The sequence below is a fragment of the Danio rerio genome, chromosome 16, assembly GCF_052040795.2.
Source record: "Danio rerio strain M-AB ecotype USA chromosome 16, GRCz13ab, whole genome shotgun sequence".
Lineage (NCBI taxonomy): Eukaryota > Metazoa > Chordata > Actinopteri > Cypriniformes > Danionidae > Danio > Danio rerio.
This window is the reverse complement of record NC_141036.1, coordinates 45130271-45149716: the sequence shown is the minus strand read 5'-3', so window position 1 is coordinate 45149716 and position 19446 is coordinate 45130271. Positions and strand designations below refer to the sequence as shown.

The 19446-nt window shown below is 36.1% G+C and overlaps 1 protein-coding gene and 1 long non-coding RNA gene across 4 annotated transcripts in view; one reads left to right on the top strand and one right to left on the bottom strand.

Moving 5' to 3' along the window:
- The first annotated feature begins 959 nt into the window (after nt 1–959).
- The window catches only part of stt3b (STT3 oligosaccharyltransferase complex catalytic subunit B), a 98560-nt gene continuing 80073 nt past the window's right edge, over nt 960–19446 (top strand). For 2 of the 3 annotated variants that reach the window (XM_087285200.1, XM_088651214.1), the window contains exon 1: nt 971–1495. Coding sequence is in view for 1 of the 3 variants with exons in the window: in NM_001328161.2 (NP_001315090.1) it covers nt 1239–1495 (257 nt within the window). In the remaining 2 variants the exon portion in view is untranslated. 3 annotated transcript variants of the gene reach the window in all.
- Nucleotides 7052–14074, bottom strand: LOC147840371 (uncharacterized). The gene is made up of 4 exons (XR_015512001.1): nt 11613–14074; nt 10076–10608; nt 8927–10035; nt 7052–8707 (listed from the first exon to the last, which is right to left on the bottom strand). It is a non-coding gene; the product is annotated as an uncharacterized LOC147840371 (long non-coding RNA).

Here is a 19446-nt window from a genome sequence, read left to right as displayed (position 1 = left end):
ATAGTGTATGAGAGTGAATGAGTGTGTATGGGCATCCGCTGTGTAAAATAAGTGCTGGATAAATTGGCAGTTCATTCTGCTGTGGCGACCCCAGATTAATAAAGGGACTAATCCGAAAAGAAAATGAATGAATGACTGAATGAATGACCCATATATATTTTTATAAAATGCTAATGAACTCCCTGTTGTTATCCAAGAAGTTGGTTACTTTTTTAATATAACATTAATGTGATTGTTCACCTAAAAAATAAAATTCTATGATTAATTACCTTTAATTTGTTTCAAACTATTGTCTTTCTGTTGAAAATAAAAATTGACATGCTACTGTCTAAAAGAATGCTGATTTTTTTTCTACCAAGTCAATGTTTGATGTTTCCAACATTCTTCAAAATATTTTCTTTTGTGCTAAAAAGAAAAAAAAACAAGAAACTTTGAATGTATTTGCAACACTTGAGGGAGAGTAGTCTACATTTCCATTTCTGATGTGAACTATCCATTTAATGCATAACATATCCGACGGAACAACATGGAGGTGATTAAATAAACTTGTTTGTTTGTTTTGATGCGTTAATCACGCCATATAATGTGATATACATCGTCATGTCAAATCCATCTCTTGACATCCGCATAAAAATATCGCTTGCGTAGTGGCCTGTGCAAAGGAGGCAGCACAGGGAGTTTTTTTTACGCAAAATTCATTTATTTCATTGGTCCTTCACGGTACAGCGCCACGAATGTTCTTTATACCGATTGGCCCAAACGACTGTCCATAACCGGAGTCCAAACACAGCATTGGCCCATCTCCCGTCATCGTTTTTCCGTTTGTGTTTGTCAACGTTCCAGGCTCTGCACGATCTGATTGGCTGCTGTCAGTGGTTTGAAGGCAGCTTATTGGCTGAAGCCGTCGCGCGGACGACCCGCCTTGTTCTACCTGTCCCGCTATGAGAGGCTGAAGGCTCTTCCTGCTGTTAGGAGCAGATCCGCCCTGTCTCCCCCCCCCAACCACTGCCCGTGGATCTCGTGTGCTGTGCTGCTGAGTGGTACAAGCCGGTTAGCATGCCACTCAAACGCGGATTCTGCTGCAAATAAATCCCGATCGTGATCACGCAACGCCGTATATCTGCAATTGGAGCGAAGGCCTGGTTGCGCAGAAATATTGGCGCCGCGGAGGGAGCGGGTTGGTGGATAGAGGGGTGCGTGGCGGTGGGAAGTGCTTTCCTAACCAAATCCTCCAGAACATGGCGGAGCACCACACCGCCTCCGACTGCAAGCACAAAGCGAGCTCCAACGCCGGAGGTTCGGTCTCCGGGAACGGACGACCCAACTCCCCGGCTGGATGCAGCGGAGGAGGCCTTTCCGGAGGACTGACGCAGCCGGCGGGATGGCAGTCTTTGCTGTCGTTCACCATTCTCTTTCTGGCCTGGCTGGCAGGGTTCAGCTCGCGACTTTTCGCAGTTATTCGCTTCGAGAGCATCATTCACGAGTTTGACCCTTGGTGAGTATCAAGGCGGGCGGGTTGTGGCGCATTTATCAGCTGACGTTTGCGTGTGTAATGCGCGGTTTTTCTCGCCGTCAATGAACTGTCAGTGCGGGCTGCACAAAGCCTCCGCGATCCTTCTTTCATCCGACTGTAATTGTTTCAGGAAGCGTTTAGTGTCTTGCTTTGCGTCCATGCTTGACAATTTTGACACGTAACCGCATGGCAGCTGCCCTCCATCTTCTTTTTTTTTTTAAATATATAATTCTCCATAAACGAAATTGTGATAGTTGTTACGATATAGTAATGTGCTGTTTTATTACAAAATGATTATCTTCTGAGATCTAATGCAAGGTTTCCTGAAAATCCAAAATGAAGCAAATGATCAGAAAATTCAAACTTTTGAGTGTTATTTCTTATATTATGCTGCTTTTTAAAATCCTTTATTTCTTAAGATGTGCTGTAATGCATTGTTGTTACTGTTTCTTATCATTAAATTCAAATGTAACTAAGCTAATATAATATAATAGTCCTAGTAACTATTCACCATTACAAATTCATGACTTGTTACTGGTCTACTAGTCACGAGTACAATGGCTTGTAAGTGGGATACACACAAGATCTAGTGTGTAGTCAATTAGTTCTGGTAAACCTGGAAGAGGAAATAACTGTTTGAGTAGCCGCAGTTATATTACAAGTAAGTACTTGTTTAGTAAGTGTTAAAACTATCACTAGTCAGGATTGATGTCTTTAACATATCCAGTGATAAATTTGCTGTAACTGTACAATAGTGGCTTTTTACTATGAGTCTCTATTGGATCACACATTTAATGTAGATTTCTATTTGTTTATATTGCTTATTGTTAGAAACTAAATCAATTTATCACTAATATATATTCTTTAAGTACTCCTTTAGCTGCTAGTTACTTGAAGTTCAAGTGGTAGTGTCTACAGTTACTTATGACTAAGGCCAGACATAATCTGTGGACATTTCTCTTTCTGCTGAGAATTTTGTAAAAAAAAAAAAAACTGGCTTTGTGTGGAATCATCATAACTAAAAACTTAATATATAAAATAAAAATACATTTTTACATTTTATTTAATGTTTACAATGCCAATCCAATTAGATCCACTTAATAAATAATATTTGATAAATATTTAATAATATTAATACTTGATAAACAGCAAGTCTATATATATATATATATATATATAATATTTCTACTTAAAGACAACATATTACTTAACAAATTGTGTAAGTAAATAAGAGCATTTTATTATTATTATTATTATTATTATATCACAATAATAAATGGGAAATGAATTAAAAAATTGAATAATTATACATTTACACAAGTAAATACTCGTAGATGGACTAAAAATCGTCCTTGTTGGCCGATTATGACAAATTTAGTTGCTTTTAACAAGAAGTACTTCCTATGATGATTAGTAAGTGGTAATAGACATCAATGCAGTATTATTTAGAAATGATAGTTGATGCTAGGGCTGCACAATGTATTGTTTATTGCAATGTGCGGATCTGCAATAGTCACGTCGCAAGGTATGCAATGTTAAGTCTGAATTAGTTTGCTGGGCAATAGTTGACCAGGAGCATGAATTGTATTAATTTACTGCATTTATATTGAATGTATACGCTTTATGCAACAACAAAAAAATAATTGTGTATTGTTTCCAGTCCAAGTTATTAACAAAATAATTTTAAAATCAAATTACATTACATCTAATATACATTGTATTTTATTAACAATATGTAATTTTACCTATCCCACTAACATATAATTTATTTTGTTTTAAAGCAAAACTCTTCATTTTGACTTAATTTTTCTGAAACAAAACAATATTTTTACTTGATCTAAGAATTTATTGATAGTTGGACCAGAAATAAGACGAATTGTCTCATTGCGATTTATTCAATTTCTATAGCTGAACTCTAATGGACTCTTCGAAAACCGTCAAATAATGCTATCCAATCTATCTTGTAAAACTCTATTTATATCGCAATATTTATCGCAGAAAAATAATATATGGTATGATCACATTTTTCCAATATCATGCAGCCCTTGTTAATACCTTAATACATCACCATAGTGTCCGAATGTTTTGTTATGAAGGGCAAAATACCAAACCTGATTTCGAGTCGTGGGCCAAAGGTAAATGTGTCAAGCTGTATAATAAGGTCGCCATGGGTAATTTATTTTAAAATTAATAAAAAAAAACATGACTTTAATCCGATTAAGTAATGCATTATATATTCCTTGAACACTTTATAATTAACCTAAATTAATGAAGACATAAGAATTCCATTTCTAACACAATGAAGTTTAATGCTAAATATACTAGTCAAGCAGCACCTGCCTTTGACTTGATTTGCTCACTAAGGACTTTTGAGTTGTGGTGTATCCGTTGAGCAACTGGATATTTATTAAATATTAATAATAATAATTTACAACATATAATTGAAACCTTTAATCAAATTATTTTTTTCTAGCTTAAAATAAAACAATGTTTATTAAAGCTATTAACCCTCACTCTCTTCTCTGTTTGCATGGTGGGCTAAATTAAAGGTTACCATGGGCCAACCTTGGCCTGTGGCCCCTAGTTTGGGCAACTCTGCTCTAGTGTGAAATTTGCATTAACCTGCATCAACAGAATAGTTATTTTGCACTATATAAATAATGAGTAAAACAAATAAGTTTTATTATCTAATGAGTATTGATGAATGTTAAAAATGAACAAAGGAATTACTTGCAGTTGGATCACAGATTCTTAATATGAATCGCTGTTTGTCATTGTTAATTGCTAGCAATCCATTAATGATTAAAAGCCGACTAACATCATTAATTTAAGTTTGAATTCAGTTATTGGCTGTTATTATGATGGTGGTGTACACTAAAAGTGGATATCTGTAGCAGGAACTAAAACAGGAACTTGTAAATATTTAAATAGTAATTGCTTCTTATTAGTAAATGGTAAAACTTGAATTGGCAGGAGTTTACAATAGTTGCCGCAGCACTACATAAATATAATGGAACAGTCATTAAAAAGAAATCTTTGTAAACAAAACCATAATAATCAAGTTTTAAGACGACTTGCTGTACTGTAACATCATGTCCTGGTACGTTTAATGTTTGCCGTTGGGGATTATTCATTAAAAAGAGAAAAAAAATCTCTGTTTCATAACACTGTCAGATTTGCCGATAAGTGTAATACTCTTGATCCACCGAGCTGTCACATTCAAGCTTTTAACTTCTGCTTTAGGACTAATGGTGTATTTTTAGCGCTAAAATGTTTAATCCATTCATGAATCATAAGGTTTGAGTTAAACCCCTTGTGCGGTAATTACATCCAATCGAGACTCAAAAGCATTTACTTCCCTTTCTTCAACATTTAGCTTCGCTGTCTAGTGTTTCCTTATGTGCTCCGTTAAGAGCAGCAGTCGCACCTGTTTATGACACTGTTATATAAAGTCTCAAGGTGGTAAATGAGAGTGGATTAATTTAGGTCAAATTCATAATCAGGAACTTTATGGTCACGCATCTCCTCATGTCAGACTCCTTAAACACAGTAATTGTATAAGCAGGTGTGATTTGCATTTCAGCAGTTTTGCTGCAAGAGAATAACAGCAGGAACATCCTTTCACAGTATGGTCCCAATTTTCAGATTTACAATAATAACGGCTGATATTGAGGGTCATGGTGCTCTGCATTCATTAGTCTGAACGGGAGATCAAACAGTGTTATCTGTGTGCTTAAACAAACCCTTAACCTGCCTCCTAGGCTAAAATTAATGACATTCAGTGGAAGTACGTCTTCATGCAAACCAGGAGACATACTATAAGGTTATGGGTTGTTTGCACTTGCCGTCATGATTTTCTTTCAGTGCTGTAAATCTGAATTTTGTTTTAGTAGCAATTCAATGAATTTTCCTAACTGAAACGGTGTCGCCCAAATACTTTAAAGCCAGAATATTTGATGTGTTTTTGAGTGTTTCTGTGGTGATGCATTTGACTGTGGTGGTGTCTGTGGCTTTCACACAATGTGGATAAGTAGCAACTACAGGTAAGCCTGTCAGCTGTGTGGGCACACTTAACTGTGACCACAAATACTTCTAGAATAGAAATGTCAAATTTGTTTGGCTGAAATATTGAAAGTTGGCATGTTCACAGTGAACTGTTCTGCAAATGGTTTAGTCACTTGGAACAACATCAGAAAAAAAGTTTACCCTGAAGCAATTACAGAACTTCAGTTGTTTTTATTGTTGTTGTTTTTTTTGGCCAAATGAAATCTTTCTGTGTTTCTGTAATAGCTTTTTCAGTGCATCACTTGTGTTTAGAAAGTTTGTAGAAGGAAGTGTTGTCAAAAATGTGTATATCGATTAGGCATGGGATGATTACTGTTTTTTTAAAGTATACTGTGGTTTGGAAAAGGCAAGGTTTTAAAACTGCCAAAATGTTATGCTATACTGTTTCTCAGGTATGTGTACAATTTATTTTATTTACGTTTTATTATTTTATTTAATTTTTTTTTAGATTAAATTTTTTTTACCCAGCTGTTTAAAAATAATATATTTTAGAGCAGTAATTACAATATCTTCAAACAGTGATTTTTTTTTTTTTATCAAAAGTTATCATACCATCAGACTCTTATAGCCATCCATGCCTTATATCGATACTGATATATTTTAAATGATGCTTTTGGTTAGTGTCTATCAATACTGTTTGGTGCTTTCACACTCTCTTCTCACCAGAAGGGAATGAGATGAGGTTACAATGTTGATGTATTTTCTCCACACAGCATCAAAAATTGTATTGAATAATATAAATATTATTAGAAATTCCAGTATCGTGTTCGTTGGTGTTGTCATGATTCAGATATTCGGTATCAATTGGTAATAAAATTTGAAAAAAGTCCATTTCCAACTAACGTTTAAGAGCTGTTGAGTATGTTCACCAGTATCGTGACTAGGCATGGGCCAGTAAATGATTCTGACGATATGCTAACCTTTGATAAAAATATCACTATTGAATGGTACCGTGATAACTGCTCTAAAATATATTCTTAATAAATGACTGGGTAAAAAAAACAAACACGTTTCCCCTTTAAACACAAAATAATTTATTTTGAGAAACTTTTAAAATATTTTGGAGCAGTAAACTTGTCAGGCTGAATAATTCAAATGAATCATTGACTTCTGCTGCCTTCATTTGTTTCAAAAACACAGATTTCATTACAATTTTTGTAAATCTTTTCTGCTGGAGAGACTGTTGTCCTAAAAAAACATAAAACATAAAAAAAAAGAAAAAATCTTGACTTCTCCAAACTGTGGTATACTTTTAAAACGGATATCATCCCATGCCTAATTGGGACAACAGTAGTATTCGGACAACACTAGTACAAACACACAATTTCTGATTTTATAAAATTAGAAGGATAAGGATTTTAGTTCGGTATTCCAATAGTAAACATGCTAGGATTGAAAATTGTATTTATTATTATTATTATTATTATTATAACTATTTGATCAATTCAATGCAAATGGATAAGCGTTCTGGTCGTTTGCATTTTATTTCGTATTACACTGATTTGTGTTTGATACTATTGAGTTTGATCCATATTCTGAACAACACTGATCTAGCAACATCTAATCTGACCGGATTGATGCAACTTCCTGTAGTGCAGACTCATGATTGATTGGTTTTCAAGGAGCCTGGGTGATGAAATGAATGCTTTTGGCTTGAGATGTTAACTAGGCCTGTCAAGATTATGAATTTAGAGCTGGCAATTAATTGTTATATGTATTACTTGGAAATCGTTAAATGAGCACATTATTTTCTTTAATGAAAGTATCCACTTTCATTAGGTTCCACCTAAATTTAAAATTGGAAATGCACACTGTGCGCTTATCATGGTTATCTAATAAAATGAGGAGTAAATCAAATGCATACAATTAGACGATTGAGCAATACATGTATAAAGCTTAATCTGCACTATATTTTACTGAACAGAGTTTGTGAATTCATATGATAGATTTAATATTTAGTTTTGATTGAGGATCTTGCTGGCATATTAACTTGATATCCATGAGCAGAACCGATTCTACTTTGTAGTCTGTTACTGTGGCCTATTAACGCACAACAATCTGTGCCTGGTTACTTTATGTGTTGGCGAGACAGCATATTTGTGTAGGATGTCAGTGGCCTAAATCAGTTGGAAGCTGCAGTCCAGTAGGAACGCCTACTAGCAAACAACAGCACAGAGACTTGACAACCTCCGGCTGTTTAATATCTAAAAGTGTGAACACCTCTTAAAGCTGCACATAGCCATCGATATGCATGTTCAAAAACTGGCTCTCGTTAGCACCGGGTTGAGTTGGCTATCTGGAGTGGAGACTAAAATGGACTGCACCACTTGCATGAGTAGATTTAATTAGCAAAACGGGGCATTGCTGTTTGCTAATGGCTTTTCTGAATTTTATTGGGATAGTTTTCTAAACCATTTACATATAATGGCTCAGCCAACCGTGCCTGTGTCATTAGCCCATTTCCATTCTGCACATTCATAAAACACAAGCACATCCCTTGAAATGGCGTCATTTATTCAGCATGATGCTACTTTGTTCCTTGTGATGCTGTTGCTCACTAAAGCTGAATATAGTGTTTTTTTTTTGTTTAAAGGTTTATTTCTTGTCCTTGCTTGTTTGAGTAACTTAAAAATGAAAATGGTCATTTACTCAACTTTGACTTGTTCTACCAGTTAGGGAACAAATTTTGAAAAAAAAAAAGATTGTTGGTGTGGGAAAATATCCATTTACTTGCATAGTATTTTTATGTAGAGCATCTGCTTTTTTGTAGCATGGTTCAAAAGAGTTTTTTGTTGTTGTTCAACAGAAGAAAATCTCAAACTTTGGAACCGCTTGAATAGTAAGAAAAGTTATTAAGTTATTAGTTATGTTACAAAGTTAGTTATGTTAGTTACAAAAGTGTGAGTTAGTAGTACCAGCCCACATTTTGAGCAAAAAATAATCTAAGGCCACGTCCACACTGTGTTTTCATTTAAATCATTTCGAGGCCATTTTTAGTTAACAAAATGATTCTGGCTAAAATGACAATTACAATTTTTTTTTTTATTTTGCTTAAGATCACAATTTTCTCACGATTCTATAGATTAATATGAGTAGGCTATTAATATTGTTAATCTCAAACATAGTCACCTTGGAATTTTAAGGTTCTATCTGCGTTCTGAATGATTTTGAGATGTTGAGCTTCAAAGTTTTTGCAATCCATATAGCAAACAGTATGTGTAACATTTTTTATTTGTTTTAAATAAAAATTCCTAATGTAAACAACTTATAAAAACATCTCAAAGTACACAAGTTGTCATTTAATAAGAATATGTGAATAACTCAATTTTGACAAATGTCAGATAGAACCTTATAATTCTAAGTTAACTATATAGTAAAACAACAATAATATTAGGCCTGTGTAGATCAACTGTTTGTTAAAATGCTAAATTTTGTATAGACTTGGAATGGTTGATTTAAACAGACTTCAAACATGTCCTGTTTGTTTGTTCACAGTGAAGTTATGCCAACAGAATATTACCTTTCATAATTCTAAAGTTGAGTTATTGTAACATACTTTCAAACTGTCATTGACAACATTATTGTTAGACCATTTTTTTTTCCACTGGTAAAATCAATTTTAAATTTAAATGACCAGAGTCCCTCATGCATTAGCCCATTTTCAAGATTATATAAGCTAGAAATGTTGTACTGACAGTGTAAAACATTTATTTTAATGCACAACACTGTTCGCTATGAAACAAACCAAAAAAAAAAAAACATATCAAATGCTTGCCATAATCATAACACTAAAATGCGATAATTTAAATGATGTGCGCAGTCCAAAGTGGATACAATTGAAAACAATGCCACTTTTGGCACCATTTTTGATGCCATTTTGCAGTGTTGACTGAAAATTAAGCTTTTGGGGGAAAAAAAAAGACTTCTTTTAGTCATGTCATGCAGTCATGTGACTGACCAATTCCGCTAACATGGACTACATTTTAAAGCAAATATTTTGGATGTCCTTTTTGACGGCTTAATTCAAGATTAATTTCACTTTGTGAAGTTTTACAAAGTAATTTCAAGAGGAGCACGTGATATGATTGATCGCAGCTGGTCTCTCATCTACAACCATTAGTTAGCCAATCAGATGAATCCAAACTCACTATAAGTAGCCTGAGTAAAAACTAATCTCTTGTTTTCGTTTATCTTCGTGCTCATTGACCAGGCAGAAGCCCTGGGCTCAATTATCTCCGAGCTCAGAGTTCTCTCCTGGGACAGCATGCCAAACCTGCTATTATTATCAAAGAATATCTACGTGTGAACACCTAAACTACATTCTCCATATTGCCTCTTTTCAGAGGACAAAGGTTATTTTCTAGGAGCTATTGTTTTATTGCGGAAGCAGACCACAGTTTAAAAGAGACGTAAATTGAAAACAGCATGCAGATATGACAGGTAAAAGCGTATTACGTCTGTAGTCATGCACAGTACTAAACGACAGCGTTCTCAGACGTTTTCGTGTGGTAGACCGAAAGAATTGAAAACTATAATGTGGACATGAAGCCTTTTTAAGCAAACACTGTTTATAAATTGATCTGGATTAGCATAGACATAGCTCAGGTTACAGCATAATGAGCTTTGACCCCAACAAATGAGCAATGGTGTGAATTGCAAAATTTCAAGGAAATGAGGGAAAGAACTACAATCCCATGAAGAATTGAAAGAAATAAAAATGATGAAATGATGGATACATTTGATTTATCTGTTGAGCAAATGCATTTCAAGGTCACTGGAAAATATGCACTTGTATATATGTATTGAGAGCATTGAAGGATTTTGTAATTTTGAGCTTTGATAGTCAGCGAAGCTAAAGATATTTTGATGTGCTTCATTGCTATTCTGATTGGTGGGATTGTTTTCGTAGAGCATCATGGACAATGCAGAATTTCTGGGGAAAATGTACTATTAAACCATTGTTTTAAAAATGGGTTGGTTTTAATGTGAACAAATAAGTTCAACTTAATCATATACAATCGACTTCAGAGCTTACATATAATTAAGGGTGTCACGATTTCGATTTTTAATCGAAATCGATCGAAATTTATGCTCAACTTCGATTATCGAATCAAAAAATAGAATCGTCAATGCTGCCCCGCCTCCATGTCACGTTAGCTTGGCTTGCCAAGCGGGAAAAAAACAGGCTTGTTGAAGTGCTTGTTAAACTGCAGACGCAGGACACCCGTCGACAGAGCTTAAATCCTCCCCTCTTTCAATGAAGTCGCCGGTGTGGAAGTATTTTGGATTTCCAGTTAGTTATGTTGACAACATTCGTGTTGTCGACAAAAAACACAGTTTGCAAGCTCTGCTATGTACGTATTACGGTTGGGATGATAGACGATGGGCGCATCGCGATCCTCCGGCCCCCACCCGTTGCAAATCCGCTCGTGAAAAATACACACTCAGGCCCTGTTTACACTAATATGTCTTTGTTTTTAAATGGCATTGTAGAACGACAACGATCCACATCCACTTTGGCGTGTAGCATTTCTGAGCAGCCCTCCTTCCTCTCTACGGCTGAAAACGCACATCACGTGACCACACACACTCATTCAGACACAGACGCACGCACATTGTCGTGCGCTCGAGACAGCGGGTCAAGGCAGTCAGCGAGTCAGTAGACTGCTTCCATCTTTTACTTTCACACAAGTACTTCGTCATTTTAGCGAACACATCAGATACTGTTGGCTGGTTCCTGTTGGTTGTGCGCCTTTTTTACCGACGCCATTATAACGACACAGATCACTGCCTATTCACGAGTGCCGCAGAAAAAGTGATTGACAGGTGGCAATTATGTGTGTAACTTACCTTTATTCATTTATGTATGATTTGTTTATGGGTAAAACAAAGACCATGCAAGTCAGGTAGTTTAAACGGTAGGCTACAAATAATTAATTTGTTATTAATTAATTAATTATTTATAATCGAAAATCGAATCGTGACTTTAGAATCGAAAATGTAATCGAATCGAGGATTTGGAGGATCGTGACACCCTTACATATAATAAACCTTTAAATAAAGAGCAGTTATTTAAAATAAATGGATAAGAAAAAAATCTTTCGTTGGAGAAAAGGAATGGTGATCTTACCTCTGAAACCTGACTGTTGCACTATATTGCATATGATGTATTGAGGCAGTGCTCTGTTTGACTGACCAGTGCTGAATTTAACTGAAGTCTGTGCCTTTTTAATTCAAGTAATGTTTTAGTTTTGTTTATGTAATATAATAGCTGTAGAAATATGTGAATAGGTCTGCACATTTGTCTTCTGCTCTGAATGAAAGATGGGTTTTTTAGCTTCTGTTGCGTCTCTGATTGCGTAATTCCCGTCAATCCTTTTTAGTCCTATTTTTCACTGCCTTATTGTGCCGTTGGAGAGCATTCAAATCGTCTGTGATGTAACTGACTGATTGCATTTTTAAGAATTAAATCCATTTGTTTGTGCCTCTTATTTAGCTCGATTCTTGTGATTCACAGTGTTTACCTTTTGTTTGCGCATGTTCTCTCGAGTGTGCCATTCACACCACTCAAGCTATTGTGTGCTGTCTTTCAGTAATCTACTTCGACATGCAGGAGGGGTTTTTCTTTTTTTTGCTGGCAGCCGTGCATTGGCTCAGATTGATTTTCCAGCTCTGTTAGTCATATGCATGTTGAGAAGCTTTTAACTGTGAGAGCGAGTGCTCATTGTAAGAGGTTGGGATGCTGGTCTTTCTGGGTTATTGGTTTCCTGGGCGCAGATCGGGCTTAGTCTTGGATTCCAGCCTGCTAACACTTGCCAGTGATTCAGCATGTTAAGATATGGGTATTTTTAAAGGTGCTATTGAATGCTTTTATACACGGTTTGTTGAAATTGTTCTCTGATGTCTACAGAGAAGGTATGTGGCTTGTGTTAGTGCAAAAAAAAAAAACCCACAAGTGTTTTTCAGGCTCATTTAGATGCAAAGTAATTGCCCCTAGAATGAAAGCTCTGGTTTTACCTTATTTGGAAGAGTCATGGATGTTAATGAGCTGAAACGTACAAAATAGTCATATGTCAGTTGTCCAAAATGTTTCGATAAACTGTGTAGAGCAATCGTCAATTGTTTCAACTGATTTATATTAGGAACAAGTGAGCTATGTGTACAGAATAATGGAGTATGCTCCTCCAATAAACCTCCTGATTAATGGGTTTTGAATAAAATCAAAGTCCCTTTAAGTCGAGTCAATTCACTCGGTAGCCATCTTTGAAACACCTATTGGGCAGTGTGCTCAGGCATTTTGTTTGAGTGGGAAAGCCTCAAATTCTCCAAATATTGCTTGCCAAGCTTATGATTACATTTTTAAATTAGGATTCACCTATAAGATTAAACAACAACTGTCTCTTTGGTTTAATTTCTAGACACTCAAATCACACTAAATCTGCAGAAACTCGCGTCTGGTTCGAGCTCCGGAGAATCCTCAGTCTATAGCGATTGATGATTGGCTCTTGTACTAGAAGGTGCAGCTTAAGTCGTTACATTAGCCGCTACACGTTTCTCTATTCAAAACTATACAAGTGACATGTCTTGTATATTCTATAGTCTGTGAAAAATGTATTGCTAGGGCTATAATAAATAATGCATTGCAAATTGAGAAATGATTCTGCATAGATTCTGAACTTTTTGGAATTCCATCTGCTGTTAAAAACTAAGCTAAATCTCAGTTCCAAAGAAAACCGTGACTCCATCCAAGAATCTATGCTTGATTCGGTTTATCCCAGCCCTAATAAGGATGCTTTCACAGCAGTAGATTGATTGTTTTGTTCCGAAACAGGGATTTAAATAGTTACAATGTTGTTGTTTTTTTTGTTCTCGGGGCAGTTGGCTTTCACACAGCAAAGTTTCTACATGGATCAAAATAGTTAAAACAAGTCACTTGCAAGTAAACTCTCCTCCCATTGCATAGAGTTTGGTTTACTTTCCGGGATTCTGCTCAACTGTCATACGTCATTATTTTCAAGAGTTCACACTAAGATATTGCTTAACAACTGTAAGCAGGTTTGGCATGCTGTCCCGGGAGAGAACCCTGAGCTCGGAGATAGTTGAGCCTAGGGCTCCCGCCAGGTCCATAGAGCATGTGAGGGGAGTACGAGATCAGGTGGTTCTCGAGAGCTCCCCTTTTTTGTAAAGGAGAAAAGGAGGAGATGGAGGTGGATGGGGGGTTTCTTCGGAAAACGAAGATAAGGGAGTAATATCTAGCTAGGCTACTTATAGTGAGTTAGGATAAATCTGATTTTCTAACTAATGAGTGTAGATAGGTGGCCAGCTGCAGTCAATTATATCACGTGCTCCTCTCGAAATTAGTTTAAAAACTTCACTTAATTCATGACTGAGAAATGAGACATAAGCTTTCATTTTAAACTGTCAACCACATCACCAAATATAAATGAGAGCTAAGAGTTTATCATACACAGTCTTGTTTCTATTGTCAAGGGTTGTAAAAAAAATACATATCTGTTCTATATCAGAGTTAACCTAAAAAGTTAATAGTATAATGCATATTTTTTTAATAGGTCAGATAGTCAGCATGCATTTTATGTCGAATATAAAGGTGTTTTTTCTGGTGGGAATCGTATCACTACTTATTATTCGCCCTTCTTAGATATTTATTTATGTTGGTTGGATGGTATTGCTTGCTTCAACCAAAACGCTCTAGAGTTTATGCTGATTTATACTTTTGCGTCAAGCGAACACGTATGGACTGACGCAGCCTTCGCGTCAGGCACTGCACCTCTCAAAAAATGGAACTACACATTGCAACTTTGTGTAGCGCAACCTCTGTGATTGGTCGGCTTGGTATCTGTGACAAGTGTGGGCAGTGCTGAGAGAAGCCAGCGCTAAGAGAGAGATAGTTTACAAGTGTCTAGTCCTGTGAAGGAGCTCCAAATAAAAGCTTTGTTTTGCATTTACCTTATGATTAAAGTTGTTGCGCATCTGCTGGTTACCACCTCTAATTGAGCGAGGTTTAGCTACTTGTACATTTAAGGTAGCATTCAGAAAAAAAAACACAAAGAAACTCTATATAGAGTGACATAACCTACTGCCAACTAGCGTTTAATTGCATGGCTATGTCCAAGGCATGCGCTGTGGGTCACGGTGATCACTCGACGCAAAAGTATAAATCAGCCTTTAGTTTCAGCCGAGACAACCTGGTTCAGGTGATCTCGGGTTGATTGTTTTGGTGTGGATCAGAGCGCTATTGTGGTTTCACATAAACCCTAATGAACCAAGCTAAAGGGCCATGTGCACCAGGTTCTGCAACAAATGTCTAGGTATGAAAGCACCCTAAAATACGCAAAGTTATTATAAATTATCAACGTATCGACAGATGTATTTTGTGCATTTAAAATATCTGAAAGCACAGGCTAGGATTAACATCAAGTTTGTAAACAAATTCATTTTCTGATGTTTTTACTGCTGTCCTTTTTACAGTCCTCGCCTTGTAATTTGTTTAAAAAAAATATAACGGCTATATTAGACATTTGCATGCTGATGAAATTTGATGCTACTAGCAGTTATGCAGGTCATGTGGATTTGTGATTGCTGGTTTCAAATATGAAGTAGAGCTGCATGTTTTTTTATTAAAGATTGCAATCTTTGTTCAAACACCCACACACAGTCTTATTCCTAAATGACATTGATTCGGCTACGTTTATTAAACCTTTGTGAAATATGATCACAGCAGGCATTCAGATCTGCAATTGCTGACCCAGAGTTAACCGTTTGCATCTGTAGTAGCAGCTGCGTGATAAACAATAGCATATTGAAATTTTATTGAAATTTTTACAGCAATGAGCTCCGGGCGTTTTTACTCTATGGATTAATCTAGCAGTCCACAGCCAGTCAGTGAATGTTGCTAATAAATTTATGATCTTACTGTTTATGGGAATGGATAATGCAGTTTTATTTTGTACACTAAACTCAATGTTTTCATCGTCTGTCATGCTTGCTTTTTGAGGGTGTGAACACACAAAAGTCATCTCTAGTGCTGACTTTACCAGCTTTTGATTTGAAAAGCTGCTGTTAAATACAGGTTGAACATGAAAGATCTTCATGAGACTACTTCCAAATCAAATATTTTTCATATTGTTTTTATATTTTGTGATTCACAAGTGTTTTCTGTTTATTTACAGTTGTGAATTACATTATAGGCCTTGATTTCTGCTCCGACTTTTGATGTTGAAATTTTAACTCTACAGTTTAGTAAAGTAACTTTTATTGACATTTTAATAATTTAAAATGACTGGCAACACCAACTCAGACAATATATCACTTTAAACCAGGGTTGTCAAACACTTACCTATAGGTTTAAAACAAGCCTGTAGGATTTAGTTTGATTAGGTGTGTTTAATTAGGGTGAAAACTAAACTGCAGAGCTGCGGCCCTCCAGGAACTGAGTTTGACACCTGTGTTTTGTACTATTAGAAATGTTAATAAAAGTCACTTTGGAAAGATTAAATTCCCACAATGCAATTCGAAAGCATAAACGGTTAAAAAAAAAACAGTATGGAAAAGTGTAATATATTTTTTACAGTGTAATTTTTTTACAGTCTTTAATTTAAACATACCAGTTTATTAACCATGTACAATGAAGCCATTTTCAATCCAAAATTTAAGTTTCTGTTGAGCGGCGTCTTATTTGAAAAAAAAAAAATATTAATTTTGAAAAAATTAATTAATTTAAATGACATTTTTATTAATTTAATTAATGTTTTTGATCATAAATTAGTGTTAAATCCTAAAACTGGTAGTCTAAGGAAAGTAAATTGCACACATTTAGAAAATAATTTTTAGGGCTCCATGAGATCCATTTTATTGAGTTTGTTTACTCTGTGGAAAGGGGTATCCGCTTAAGTGTGATGTCATGTGAAGCAGCTTCCGCATCTACTCGCTATATCAAACTGTATGGGGAGACTCATCAAAATAATAAACATTTACGAAGCGACTCATTACTTTCGAAAATCACGATCGTATTAAATATACACCCATGCCTAAAATCAGATGGCCAAAAAGTGATTGATTGTGTACACTAATTTTATATAAAATTCACTTTAATGTGTGATGTGACTAAAAAGTGGTCATAAACGAATATTTTTCATTTCAAACAAGTAGCGGCTTGGACACGGAAACAGTATTTTGTATGTCTTAACAAGCGGAAAAGCACAGCTAGTGTTTTTCAGCCAATGATTAACTTCTGTTGAAGGCTTAATGTGACTATTTTCAATTTCATAAAGTTTCTCTTACAGCATCTATTTCGTAATGTCAATAAAATGCCTTCAGTTAAATAAACTTAAGCAGTCATTTAGTTGTTCAAGCATAAAACAAGATAAAAACCGTGTGAAAAACAGAACTCCAGAAACTCCACTGAAAATACTAGTGTTAGGTAAACTCGTATTTTAAAGACATGGCGGAGGGAAATGGAATTTAATGGAGTGCTGCTTGTCTGGTATGAGACCCACTTTATATTGTATATCAATCCGGCAGTGAAGATCACTGTTTTTTAAAGAAATCAGACCTTAAATGAGACATTTCTGTAATGAAAAGACAGTTCACCAGAAGCAATGAGGCTGGCTGACCGAAAGTCTGTGTGCATATAACCCAATTGGTTGTAAACAAACCATTGTGTTTTAATTTATCCTTTGTTTTAAATGTGGAAAACACTTTTTTTCCCCTTAAGTGGTGATGAATATTGTGATTGCAACTGATCACCTGAGGAAAAAATGATCAAAAGATCACTTAAAATATAACCTGTCTATTCAGATAATTCGTTTGTTAACGTATCATCAGGTCAGTAGGTGGCAGCAACTGTTAAAAATGTTGTCATTTAAGTATTTCATTTAAGACGTCCATTCAAAAATGCAGATTCATCCAGAAATTAAACAAGTGGAGGTTTTAGCAAGTAATTCAAGCTAATTTAATTAATTCCGAATAATTTTCAACCTGTTTTAGTTTTAAATAAATTAGAATCATAGAAGAATGTTTAAAAAAAGACTTCTCTATTAATTTTCAATTGTGCAGCTCTACACAATAAAAAGATTCTTCATTCTTTTTCTGTAAATAACACAATCTAATTGGTCTGACTACTGACTGAGCATCATAAGTGTTTGGAAATTGCACCAACTCCAAGAACACAGCACTTTCAAATGCTTTGTTCACCCCCCCCCCCCCCCCCCCTTCTTTTCCAGCCTGAGGCTTCATTGATTTGAGAGCTCAAATGAGTAATTGTTTCATGTCCAGATAATTTCAGTGCAACACACACAGACTGTGGTTCTCCGGGTGTCTCATTTAGATCCAGCACACTGCCCCGAGCCTGCTCTGTCCTTTCTCATTTTTTGGATGCTAAAGTGTTGCGTTTCCTCTTCTGCTTTCCTACTCTTAATTCCTCCAGTGTATTCTCTCTCTATCGTTTTTTCCCTCCTGCTTCGGCTTGTGCTCTTCTTTCAACCTCTAAGGCGAATAACAAAGCCTGCTATTAGGGCTGGAATCAAAGTGGAAATGTGTCAGCTGCTAGATATGTTTTTTTTTTTACTGTATACAGGCATACTTTTTGCTGCCATCAGTGGGTGGAACCATTTTTGCTATTTACGTGCAACAAAGAATCAGGGAGTAAGTGGAAACAGAAAGGAGGAATTCAACAAGTCAGGATGAAGACAAATTAGCTTTTTGCATCACAAGCAAATATTTGCATACATTTTAGTTTTTTCACACTGGCTCATTAAAATCTAATTAAATGTATGGCCACAGCCATATCACCCTGCAGCCCAAGAGCGGTTACTCACTGAAGCCAAGCAAGGCTGAGCCTGGTCAGAGTCCTGTGAGTTCTATTGCCCCAGTAAATTGAAGGGAACAATATACTGTCAGTGGGCGCCATCTTTTGGATGAGATGTTAAACTGAGGTCCTGACTCTCTGTGGTCATTAATGGCCCGTTTCCACTGAGTGGTATGGTTTGGTTTGGTACGCTTTTATGGCCGTTTCCACTGTCAAAAGGCGTAACAAACCGTACCGTACCACTTTTTCGGGACCCTTTCGAAAGGGTCCCAAACTGCAGAAAGGGTCCCAAAAGGTGGAGCTACACGCGCAGCTAAACGCTATTGGTTTACAGAGATACGTCATTCGTAGACTCAACAAGCCAGAATATAAACAAAGGACCCGCCATGTTTGAAATATACAGCGAGAGATTACAGCGGAATTATAAATACATATGCAGCCATGGTCGATCCTGCAAACAAACCCTGTTGTTGTCATGATAAACAGCCACAAAGCCATGGAGAAGAGCAGATTCACCCTGTGCCGCGAAGGTTTTACCGAGCCAATCTGAAGCCCGAGTGGTTTCGCTTTCTTTCTTGCGTTCGCTGCGCGTCTCTATCTGAAATAACAAACTTCTTAAGCTGATAACTATAACGTGCACTTGATTATTGACAAGCTTTGGAAACCGATCCAGTGAGAAGCTGACAAACGCGAGTGACACATTCAGAAAGAAAAGGACAAACGCGAGAGTGGAGCGTGGGAAAAAAGGCGAAGCCAAGGATCATGTTATTTCTTCAGCAAACGTGAACAAACTGCCTTGTTTTAATTTTTATTATCACCTTTTGGACTAATATGAACTGGGAATGATGGAATGACTCTCTAACAGAGGCTTCATGTGCTGCTGAAGATTACAGACACAGATGAGAGGTTTTCACTGACTGTAGGCTGTACTTTATGTTGTTTTGAACCTAATTAACGACGAAATGTCTGCTTTGTGTAGTTCTTCTGTAGTTGGTAACATATCGGAGACTGTAAGGGTCTGTATGTGTTCATATATGTTTAT